General features: G+C 37.3%; 1 protein-coding gene across 6 annotated transcripts in view; it reads right to left on the reverse strand.

Annotated features, from left to right (window-relative positions):
• rgs3a (regulator of G protein signaling 3a) overlaps positions 1-12,695 on the reverse strand; it is a 360,852-nt gene that overhangs the window by 177,875 nt on the left and 170,282 nt on the right. For all 6 annotated transcript variants that reach the window (XM_049465826.1, XM_049465822.1, XM_049465824.1 and 3 more), the window contains one exon: positions 422-553. In XM_049465826.1, the coding sequence (XP_049321783.1) occupies positions 422-553 (132 nt within the window). The remainder of the gene's footprint in view (positions 1-421; positions 554-12,695) is intronic.

Here is a 12,695-nt window from a genome sequence, read left to right on the forward strand (position 1 = left end):
TCTTTAAATGACAAAGACGATTAAACCCTAAGACATTTCACATTTTTTCAAGAGTGCCTTGAAAGCCTTGAAACATCCACTCTTTTCTAGTGTCTATTATATTCTAACATTATTTTATTATTACACTTTAGATTTTTTGTTATTATATTTTTGTTATTTAAGGGGTTAACATATTGTCAAAGAGAAAGAGAAAGAAGTGTAACCCCAAAAAATTCCATTCCTATTATATCCTAAGCAATATGGACAGTAGGTACAGATCCCACCCTCAGATGAGGTCTGCGGGCTAATCCTGCTATCTGAGGTTCTAAATGAGGTTCTAATGCCAGCGAGAGCAGATGGAGGTGTGTGTAAGGAAGCTGTGTAAAGGGGAGTGTGTGTGTGTTATGTGAAAGTGTGTGTTGGTGGGGTGGGAGGGGCCTACCTGCTCCGGTGGGCCGAAGTTCTCCCTGCGCTGCAGCTGGAGCTGCTTCTCGATGCTGTCGCTCAAACACTGACACACTCTCCTCTTCTGCTCCACAGAGTACGCCTCCAGACTCAACAAACAATCACACTTCTACACAGAGAGAGAGAGAAAGAGAGAGAGAGAGAGAGAGAGAGAGAGAGATACAGAGAGAGAGATACAGAGAGAGAGAGATACAGAGAGAGAGAGATACAGAGAGAGAAAGAGAGAGAGAGAGATACAGGGAGAGAGAGATACAGGGAGAGAGAGAGATACAGAGATAGAAAGAGAGAGAGATACAGAGAGAGAGAGAGAGAGAGAGAGAGAGAATGGAGAGAGAGGAGGAGAGAGAAAACATTTATATGAATTAATTGGTCACTATACTAGAATGCTCTGCAGCAGCACCTGATCTCACGCAGAAATCTAATTCCTGCTCTAATTCCTGTGTTCATTCACTCACTTCTGGTTTGTGTTGGTCATCCTCTAGTGCGTCAGGGCCTACAGGACACTACCTTCAGGACACTACCTACAGGACACTGCCTACAGGACACCGCCAACAAGAGGCTGGGTCTCCACCTGGATTTAAGTAAGTAAATGGTGTGGGGTTGATGCTGCAGTTGGTCTGCAGGTTTAGGTTCAGCAACAGTATGTGCTGAAAGAATGAGTTCAGCTGACTACCTGAATATACTGAATATAGACCAGGTTATTCCATCAATGGAATTTTTTCTTCCCTGATGAACACATATTCCAAGATGACAATGTCAGGATTCATGGAGCTGGAATTGTGAAAGAGTGATTCAGGGAGCATGAGATCATTATTTTCACACATGGATGGTTCACCACAGAGTGCTGGGATGTGGAGAAGGTTTTGTGCAGCGGTCAGACGCTACCATGATCACACTGAAAAAAATGATGAGTAAAATTTACTTTTAAAAAGTTTCGCAACTTTTTTAGTAAACTTTACTTCATTTATTTTTTACTGAATCAATCCTTTCTTTTAGTAAACTTTACTTCATTTATTTTTACTGAATCAATCCTTTCTTTTAGTAAACTTTACTTCATTTATTTTACTGAATCAATCCTTTCTTTTATTAAACTTTACTTCATTTATTTTTACTGAATCAATCCTTTCTTTTATTAAACTTTACTTCATTTATTTTACTGAATCAATCCTTTCTTTTAGTAAACTTTACTTCATTTATTTTTACTGAATCAATCCTTTCTTTTAGTAAACTTTACTTCATTTATTTTACTGAATCAATCCTTTCTTTTATTAAACTTTACTTCATTTATTTTTACTGAATCAATCCTTTCTTTTAGTAAACTTTACTTCATTTCTGCATTCAATCGTACCTAATTACAATGACTTAATTTATACAATATTACTCAAATAATTCATGATACATAATATATTATAATTCCTAAAATTTAATTAGAAATTATACTTAGGTAATTATAATTAGGTAATATTGGATGCAGAAATTAGGTAAATTTTACTAAAAGAAAGGATTGATTCAGTAAAAATAAATGAAGTAAAGTTTACTAAAAGAAAGGATTGATTCAGTAAAAATAAATGAAGTAAAGTTTACTAAAAGAAAGGATTGATTCAGTAAAAATAAATGAAGTAAAGTTTACTAAAAGAAAGGATTGATTCAGTAAAAATAAATGAAGTAAAGTTTAATAAAAGAAAGGATTGATTCAGTAAAAATTAATGAAGTAAAGTTTACTAAAAGAAAGGATTGATTCAGTAAAAATAAATGAAGTAAAGTTTACTAAAAGAAAGGATTGATTCAGTAAAATAAATGAAGTAAAGTTTAATAAAAGAAAGGATTGATTCAGTAAAAATAAATGAAGTAAAGTTTACTAAAAGAAAGGATTGATTCAGTAAAAATAAATGAAGTAAAGTTTACTAAAAGAAAGGATTGACTGAAGTTCAGTTCTCTCATTTACTCTGTGTAACATTTAAGTCTTGAAACCGAGTTGAAGTTACTTAAATTTATCTGTTTAATTAAATTTACTTAAAAACTTAGCAAGTTGCTAAACTTTTTTAAAATAAATGTTATTCATTATTTTTTTCAGTGCAATGCTGGAAGCTCTTGGTGAAACATTAATCCAGCAACACTGGATTGAAATAATAAAATAAATCTTGTTACATTAGTTGGGGAATAAAATTCAAAAAATGTCAAAATTCATCACTTTGGTTTCATAGGCTATAAAATGATATATAAATAGGCTCTGAACACCAGAACAGCGTATTAAAGGCCCTCGTTTCCTGTGACAGTGACACGGCAGTTTCTGGTTCCGTTAACTGGGTGGAATCTGATCCGGTATCGATCAGATCTGACCTTGGGAGCCGTGTGTGTGTGTGTGTGTGAGTTTTTTTCACACTTGGCTGCAGTAGATCTCAGTGCAGACTGATGAGTAGAGGTGAGGTAATGGCATTAACTGCATAATCAATAATCTCCACTAGAGCTTTTCCTTGGAAGCAAATTAGTGCTCAGGCTTTGATACGGAGCGATGTTCTCGTTAGCTCACCCGAGGCTAAAATCAAACGCACCGCTAAAAGTCCTGTCTGATCTTTATCAGACGCCCTATAGCGAAGATAAGAGACGACAGCAGTTCAATCAACATTACTACACTCAACAGCGTCACTCTGCACAGCCTGATCTAATAGTGGAGCTGTGGGACTGATGCTAACGCTAATGCTAATGCTAATGCTAGTGGTAATGCTTGATTTGTTCCTAGGTGTCACCATGTCTACTAGTGCATCTAAAAAAAAAATGTATTATCATTAAAAAGTCAAAATGTGAAACTCATATATTATATAAATGTATTAAACACAGAGTGATCTATTTAAAAAGTTTTTTTTCTTATATTATTGATGATTATTACGGATTACAGCCAATGAAAACCCAAAATTCTGTATCTGTATTCTGTAAATTTGAATATTATATAAGACCAGTTGGTACTTTTGGCAGTGTGGGCAGTGTGCCAAGTCCTGCTGGAAAATGAAATCCCATCAAATTTCCATAAAAGTTTTTTTTAGGAAAACACTGCACTTATATTAAGACATTAGACTTGATAAAACACAGTGGACCAACACCAGCAGATGACATGTCTCTCCAAACCATCACTGATCATCAGTACATTTTACATTTCATTTGTAAATCAAGAGACCAGAGTCTGGAGGAAGAGTGGAGAGACACACAGTCCAAACTGCTCGAGGTCTAGTGTGAAGTTTCCACCAATCAGTGATGGTTTGGAGAGACATGTCATCTGCTGGTGTTGATCCACTGTGTTTTATTATCAAGTCTAAAGTCAGTGCAGTTTAGTTTCCCCACAAAATCTTACAGCACTTCGTGCCTCTTCCCTCTGCTACTGACAACTTTTATGGAGATGCGGATTTCATTTTCCAGCAGGACTTGAAACATTGCCTACACTGCCAAAAGTACCAATTGGTGTTATATAGTATTAAAATTTTCTAAAACACTGATTTTTGGTTTTTATTTTGGCTGAGAGCCATAATCATCAACAATAAAAGAAATACATGTTTAAAATAGATCACGCTGTGTGTAATACATCTATAAAATATAAGAGTTTCACATTTTGAACTGAATTACTGAAATAACACATATCTACAGGAATTACAATAATCAATAATTTTCAGCTTTTTTGGTGTAACATCCCTTGAACAGGAACTGGCAACCTCTTATTAAAAAGCCAACTTTGCTCCAAATCCACAGAGAATAAACTATTTCTTACGAACTGTTCCTCAGGGACCCCCGATGGTCCACTGTGATGCAATTTGGGTCAGAACAAAAATCTGGGCGTCTCAGAGGACCGGTGTTCCTGGTGAATAGAAAGCTTCCGCTTTGCATGTCTAAGAAGATATTAAAAGTTTAATATGTGAATGTTTAAAGTGTGTCAATCCACAGTATCTGGTGTGTGTCTGGAATTAATAATATATAAAAAGCATTACCACCTACAGTCATTGTGGAATCATTGTCATTATTTATAAACAAAGTTTTTTTTAAGTGTTTTAAAGCTACCCACTTTCCTTGAAACATGGCTTACATAATGGGTCCTATCCTACACCCCACCAACAGTCTATTTTCACACCTTCCATCTTCATCACTTAAACAACATCAGTGCTTCTGAATATATCTACACTGATGGGTGTGGTGGTCTGGAAATGAAATGTGTTCAGGTAAATTTCTGGCATATTGCTGTTGTATCTTGGCAATGGAAAACACAGGTGCTTTACTGACTGAATACAACCTAGACAGATGTCAACAATCAGACGTTTATTGCTATCTCCTCAATGCAGCAGTGCACAAACCCATAGCAGGTGCCTGTTGGTTGGCAGATATGCAAACTTTTACATCTACAATAAACAGAATAAACAAGCGTGAACAAGCAGGTCAGTTTCCTCTGCTGAGAACCGTTGGACATGTCCAGGGAGCTGCACTGTTAAAATAGCAATCCGCCAGTGTTGTGCGTGAACGAGTTCAAAAGAACGCTCTCATTGAACACGCTCATTTTTCCGTGAACGTTGAACTGAACACAACAAATTTTTTAATAAAGAACGTGAACGTGAATTAGTTCACATTATGTGTCATTATGTGACATCCCTGTAAATGAACGTTGGCTAGAGAGAGAGAGAGAGAGAGAGAGAGAGAGAGACCAACGACGAGAGCGTGGAGCGTAAGGGCGAGAGAGAAAGAGAGAGAGAGCCCAACGACGAGAGCGTGGAGTGCGAGGGCGAGAGAGAGAGAGAGAGAGAGAGAGAGAGATACAGAGAGATACAGAGAGAGAGAGAGAGAGATACAGAGAGATACAGAGAGAGAGAGAGAGAGATACAGAGAGAGAGAGAGAGAGAGAGATACAGGGAGATACAGAGAGAGGGATAGAGAGAGAGAGAGAGAGATACAGAGAGATACAGAGAGATACAGAGAGAGAGAGAGAGAGATACAGAGAGATACAGAGAGAGAGAGAGAGAGAGAGAGAGAGACCAATGACGAGAGTGAGAGAAAGCGCTGCAATTAAAAAAAATGACTAGTGGAAGTGATGCACAGAGACAGACACCGATTCTCCTTATGAACATTTTCATCACCTGGTAAGAAACCCATAATTACAGTGTCATGAGCAAATGTCTACAATGAACAGTTTCAAAGAACGAATAGTGATTTCTTGTTTGTAGTGTGAAAAAAAGTATTTATTTGAATATCTCACGAAAAAAGTCAAATGAACTGAACTTTGAACTAGTTCAGAATTAAAATTGTGAACTTTGAACGTGAACTGTTCACTTTGAGCATGTATGAACTGAACTTGAACTAGTTCAGAAAAGCTGTGAACTGGCACAACACTGCAATCCGCTAAATCGTGAAAAAGTGAGAGCGCACCTGACATGCTGATTGGTTTATTGCATGTTACGCCCAAAAAACACACTTGATTACTTAAGAGAATTTGTGCATGTACTTTTCCCACCGTTACGATAGCAAAGACATACTGACACGCCTGCATGATTAACGGCTGGCCTATAGATCACTAAAACTGGGCCCTAAGTGTTTTAAAAACCCATAGTCAAGTCTATATTGATGCTTACTGAACACGTCCGCACAGTTTGAGCTACAGTCTGAGTGTGTGATGAAGCAATAGTTTTGGAAGCAGGGTTCTGGAGTGGTCCTGCAGGGTCTTTAGGGGGTCAGTGCTCATGACTCACCTCCTCGTCTGCCTTTCCTCAGCACATCTGACAGGTTTAACACCAGAGCGCAGCTTTAAATATGCACTCACGCTCACTGGCTTTATTTATAGCTGCTTTTAAGGACTTTAAGGCGGGTCAACAGAATGTTCCGTCTCCATCTCTGACTCCTGGCAACTATGTACAGTACACAGATCAGCCATTATATTATAACCACCTGCCTAATACGTATTGTGTATCAATTCATGGACCCAACAGCTCCTCTGAAGATGTCCTATGGTATCTGACACCGAGATTAATGTTAGCAGCAGATTCTTGAATAAGTTATGTAAGTTCTGATGTAGGCGGAGCCTCTATGAACATCAAAGAAAAGAAGAAAGTATCTTGGCCAATGATAACCCATTTACTCCAACAATTGTTGTCCATCCTTGGAGCCCCTTTGTTAAGTACTGTACCACTTTACTACAAGGAGTTATTTAATAAAGAGTAATAATTAGGTTATAAACCATTAATAAGCATTTACAAAATATAAATAGGAAGGGCAACAAAATAGCGGATCTACATACGTTTTTACTGTTAAACCTCAGATCTTATTAGATGCTTATCTTACTTTGTCTTTTCCATCAGTCATTAACAAAATTTCTGTTTGTAACTTAAGTTCATTAAACTATAATAACATATTAAATGACTAAACTGATTTTTAAATATTATTTTATTAGATACAGCTTTGTAAAAAATTAAGAGACCAGTTTCTGAGTCAGTTTTTCTGACTTTGAGAGAGAGGCCACACCCAATATGCAAATATATGGTGCCAGAGGCCTATGGGAAAGCTGTATGATCCAACACTGATAAAAGAGCCTATAGGCACATTTGTAGTATACTGTACTCAACAATCATTTTTAAGTTTTAAGGTTGAAGTTCTCTGAACTCTGCATCTTATTGAGTTGTACTAGTAGGTAAAGTTCACTCAACTTGATAATATTAGTTCTTCTGACTAAAACACAAAAAAAAGGTTAATTACACCCATGAATAATTAAGAGAATTGGTACATGCCTTTTGGCATACTTTTCCCAACGTTTTGACAGCAAAGACAAATCAAGCTATGTTCTGTGCTGTTAATGGTTCGTCTAAAGCAGTGTTTCTCAACCAGGGTGCCGTCTGGCTTCATCGGGGGTGCCGTCAAAATATTGCGCCTCACGTGCATATTTCCTTTCCAGAGTCAGTGCGTGTTGGGGTGTGTCCCAATTCACAGGCAGCATACTCTGAAGGATGCGACCCACAGAGATAGGCGGTGTATTACAGCGCAGCTGTGACGCAATCTGCCTTCGAATACAGCCTCCGAAGGATGCGGCCCCTAAATTGGGACACACTGTAAAGTTATTCCATCAGCAACACCCCCCCCCCCCCCCATCCCGTTTAGCTCCCTCTAATAAATAATGCAGAGTATATGTTTTTAATACATTGTAAACTGGGGTGCCTTGACATTTTTCATACTTTTAAAGGGTGTCGTGATAGAAAAAAGGTTGGGAAACGCTGGTCTAAAGAACGCAAAAATAGGGCCCATTATCTTATAACATTATTTGTTCTTAGAACCCTTAAAAAAAAACTTGATTTTAAAAGGTATACCAGGTTGAGTGAATCTCTTATACCTGGCAACCTAACTGACCCTGACCCTAAACGCAGTCTAAAAAGGCTAGTTAATGACTGTACTCTGAACACTGTGACTGTAATCAGTCCTCAGATTGTGCAGTGGGTGTTTATAGAGAAGGCTTTCCCTGAGAGACGTTTAAGAGGCAGGCGTTTCCTGTTCTCCTCCGGCAGCAGAAACAGCAGCAGTTTATCGCTTTTACACCGATGTTTTGGTGTGGTTATTTATAGCCGTTGTTTTCTGGTCTCTTCAGAGTAGCCCTCTGAGAACAGGAATACTGCTGCTGTAAGACAGACCACTCTGGAATTAGCGGGGAGGCGATGCTCTGTGACGTTAAGGGCCAGATCTAGCCTGAACCTGACTGTGACCAGCCGACCGAGCTCGAGATTAACAGCCTTAATATACAGTGAAAAGAGACATGCTGAGACTTATTGGGTTCCTGCAGGTTTAGTGATGTAATGTGGACGTTTACTATGCAATAGGCCTTTCATTTATTTATTTATTATGATTTTTGGTGTGTTTTATATCATTTTTAGTTAACTTTATTTTTTAAACTGTCTTTTAACCCTTTTTTTCTTCTTTTATTGTCTTGCCTGGTGCTGAAAGCGCACCTGTCTCCCTCACACTCAGCTCTACCTGCGGCTATTCTCTACCCACTACCCAGAACACACCACACACTGATATCACGACACTACCTTGAAGCAAATCACCTAGTTATTGAAATCACCTGCCACACACAGTTTCAATACATTATATACTGTATAATTCTTTTTTTCATTTTTTCTTACCTATGATTTTATGATTCCTTCTAAATTCTCTGTTTTATATCTTATTTTAAGATATCTTATATGTTCCTTATTAAAATGTTGGGTCTATCTTTTTTGCGTATTATTCTTTTTTGACAATCACTTCCCTGTGTATTGGCTCAGCTACACTGTCAATGAGGGCCACCCTCAATTAACTCAGTGATTTAATAAAGGTTGATTGATTGAGTGGTTGATTAATTATTTTGTCAGTATCTGCAAATTTTGATTATTTCTTGATGGTTCATTACACAAAATATAAAAGCCGCAATCAAAATGTTAAGAATCAAAAGGAAAAATAGTCTGTTGCAAAATAAAAAGAGAAAAAAGTATTAAGCAAATACAGCTCTGGAAAAAGATACAAAAACACACTTTGATTTTACCAAATTGGAAACTTCTGTAATATAATCAAAAGGAAGCCACCAAACCAAGCTCAACTGCTTGACTTTTTGCACCAGGAGTTGCATAAAGTTATCCAAAAGCAGTGTGTAAGACTGGTGGAGGAGAACATACCAAGATGCATGGTAACCAAAAACCAAAAACCAACCAGGGTTATTCCACCAAATATTGATTTCTGAAATAAATGCTCTAAATAACTATATTTTTATTTGTAATTTGGGAGAAATGTTGTCTGTAGTTTATAGAATAAAACAACAATGTTCATTTTACTCAAACATAAACCTATACATAGCAAAATCAGAGAAACTGATTCAGAAATTGAAGTTGTCTCTTATTTTTTTTTACAGAGGTGTATATTTTTGAATATATACTTATCTTGGCTTTTATTTTTTGGGTTTTTGTGGATTTTCTCTTTTGCTTTTGAGTTTTGGCACAGTTTTCATGGGTGGGAGGGGCTTAGAAGAAGGTTTTCCTCTTCTGAATCTCCATTGGTCACGTGATTTTAGACTGACAGGTACCCTGAATTCTCGTCTGGGACCTGCCACGCCCCCCTTACCAGCTTCAATCGTTCTTCCAAACACGACAGAGCGAAAATGTTTCAGTACACCTAGTACATCTGAAAAAACACATCACTGGATATCACTGTACATATTTTGACTAGATTTGACTAAATTTGATATAGCACAATATCCTTTTTTTCAGTTTGTATATTTTGTACAGTAGGGCTTCTAAATACATCTGTTCACTCAGAGTGGGCTGGGCTGTATTTATCACATGTCTAAATGTCCTGCAGAGCCTATATTCACAGTGAGCGCCTGCTGGCTATATCAGGAAGATCTCTGAAAAGAGAAAGGCTGGGGAGGCTGGAGAAAATGGGATTAGCTCCTAACATCCTCGCTCAGAACAAACACATCTCTGGTCCAGTTCCAGAAAAGCCTGAAACAGAGAATTCTTGTAAAGGAGACACAGCGCTCAGGGGTGAAAACAGCCCAGACACTGAGGAGAGAGAGAGACAAAACTCTGCAGTCTACATCAATTATGTAAAACTGGATAGCTCACCGGGAGCGGGCGAAACAATTGATATTTACACACCGCTCAGAAACAGAATGACAAAACAGTGTCGGGGAGATTTAGGAGGCGTATTAAAAGTGTTGGAAAAGATTCTGGAAGTCCTAAAAAAGATATACAGTATATAAGACCAAGAAAAAGTAAATAATTTAACATTTAGGGCCCAATTTTAGTGATCTATAGCATACCAGTCAATTGCAGATCTCGCAGCTTGATTTTGGTATTTTAAGGGTGCAAAAAATACGCCATACTTGCATATGGCATGAACTAATTTTCTTAATTAATCATCGGCGTGGTTAATTTTGGGTGTAGTGGGAAATAAACCAATCAGTGTGCCAGTTGTCATTCCCTTTAAGAGTGAGGTGAGCTCTGATTTTGGCACGTTCATATCTTAACAGCGTGGTGCTTTTGTGCTGGAATGGAATGGAAAGGAACGGAATGGATTCTGATGATTGACTGTTGTCAGGGTTTTAATCAGTCAGTGGAGCTCCTGTGTTTTCCACCACCAAAATATATAGAAATATGCCAGATATTTACCTGAACACACCTCACTTCCAGACCACCACACCTCATATCATCAGTGTAGATTTATTCCTAAACTCCTAGACACTATTTTAACAGAGCGGGCACAAGGTGTGAAAATAGACTATTGGCGGGGTGTAAGATAGCAATGAGCATCGCGACAATAGGGCCCATCATATGTATCAGAGTCATATGTATTGAGCAACATCTCAGCATGAAGTTGTAGAGGTTCCTAATGGAGTTCTGCTCCGATATTCTCACACAATTCCTGCAGATTGTGTGGTAGGGATGGTTTGGAGTGTCGATAGAGCGTCCAATAAAGTAGCATCCCACACATTTTTAGGGACCTGAACCCTACACCATCACACTAAGCCTCCTGGAGGTGTGGCGTTTGATAACAAACCCTTAACCTTAGTGCTGAGCACTATTTCTCACATCCTCAGAGAGTTCTTTGCTGAGAGGTGCCAAAATGTTGAATATCTAGTGGCTAGTATAAGAGAATAGTATCTTAAACATCTACTCTAAGTTATATACAAGTTTCATATCGTCAGTGTTGTTCTATCATGAACAGATATAGTAGAATATTTACAGGGCTATGAGTGGGTCAGTGGTGCTGTCACTATGACTGGGAGACTGCTGGTTCAAATCCTGGTCATGCAGCTTGACATCAGCTGCCAGAGCGCAGAGAGAGCACAATTGGCTTTGCTCTCTCTGAGTGGAAAGAGGAGTAGAAGTAGCATCACTAATGATGGGTAGATATAGCTGAGTAGCAGGTGAATAAGTAGGACAATTGGCCAGATAAACTGGGGAGAAGTTAGAAATTGACATGATTTAAAAATGTGATTGACGTTTTCACTTTTGTGAGATACAGTACTGTATAACTGTATATTGTGTATATATTCCCAGTTATTGCTGCTCAGTTTGGCTCACATCCACTGATGATAGGACTAGTCAGAGGACAGGGAGAGGATGGTTAATGAGGGAGCAGCCGAGGCCATTTATTAGCTACGCTTACAGCTGGTCAGAAGATGAAATGCAGTTGCTTTAGTGGCAGGAACCCAAATCAATATCAGCCAGTCCAGACCATATATCATTTAAATTTAATACAGGAGCTTAAATTGTACTTGTGGAGCAGTATTGAGCCAATTCCTGTGAGAATGTTATACAGCAGAATGCTTATATCTGCTATATTACGTTACAATTATAAAGTCTGTATACTGAACATAAATACTAATCCTTATAAACGTCAGAAATAAATATAACTAATAATAACTTATAGTTACTGTACACATATTAAAGTATATTTTATATAATAGTTGATTTTTGAAGGCTGTGGTAAAGAAGTGGTGTATGTGGTATGCTGTCAGGGTTTTAATCAGTCAGTGGCGCACCGCCAAGTATTTCCCACTGCCAACACAGAAACACAGCAGAACTTTACCTGAACACATCTCACTTCCAGCAGATCACCACACCCATCAGTGTAGATTTATTCCTAAACTCTGACTCTTCACTATCTTATCTACACGATAAAGGATCTCCCAATCAGTTTTCATCAGGTTTCATCTTTCTTTACAGACAAAATGTAGAAGAAGCCACACTGAAAAAAAATATGAGTAAAATTTACTTTAAAAAAGTTTCACAATTTTCTGCATTTGCTTTTTTTTTTAAAGTAAATTTAATTCCAAATAAATTTAAGTAACTTCAACTCGGTTTCAAGACTTAAATGTTACACAGAGTAAATAAGTGAACTGAACTTCAGTCAATCCTTTCTTTTAGTAAACTTTACTTCATTTATTTTTACTGAATCAATCCTTTCTTTTAGTAAACTTTACTTCATTTATTTTTACTGAATCAATCCTTTCTTTTAGTAAACTTTACTTCATTTATTTTTACTAAATCAATCCTTTCTTTTAGTAAACTTTACTTCATTTATGCGTACAATGTTTCCTAATTACAATTACTTAATTAATACAGTATTACTGAAATTCAAATATTTTTAGTTAAAACACATATTTAAATATTTACATAATTTCAAAGATTTATTTTGTAAACAGACCAAGTCTCACTGTCTCAACAGATGGATGGCATGTAATACATTCTTTTTTGTATAGTCAA

Source organism: Astyanax mexicanus, chromosome 1, assembly GCF_023375975.1.
Source record: "Astyanax mexicanus isolate ESR-SI-001 chromosome 1, AstMex3_surface, whole genome shotgun sequence".
Taxonomy (NCBI): Eukaryota; Metazoa; Chordata; class Actinopteri; order Characiformes; family Acestrorhamphidae; genus Astyanax; species Astyanax mexicanus.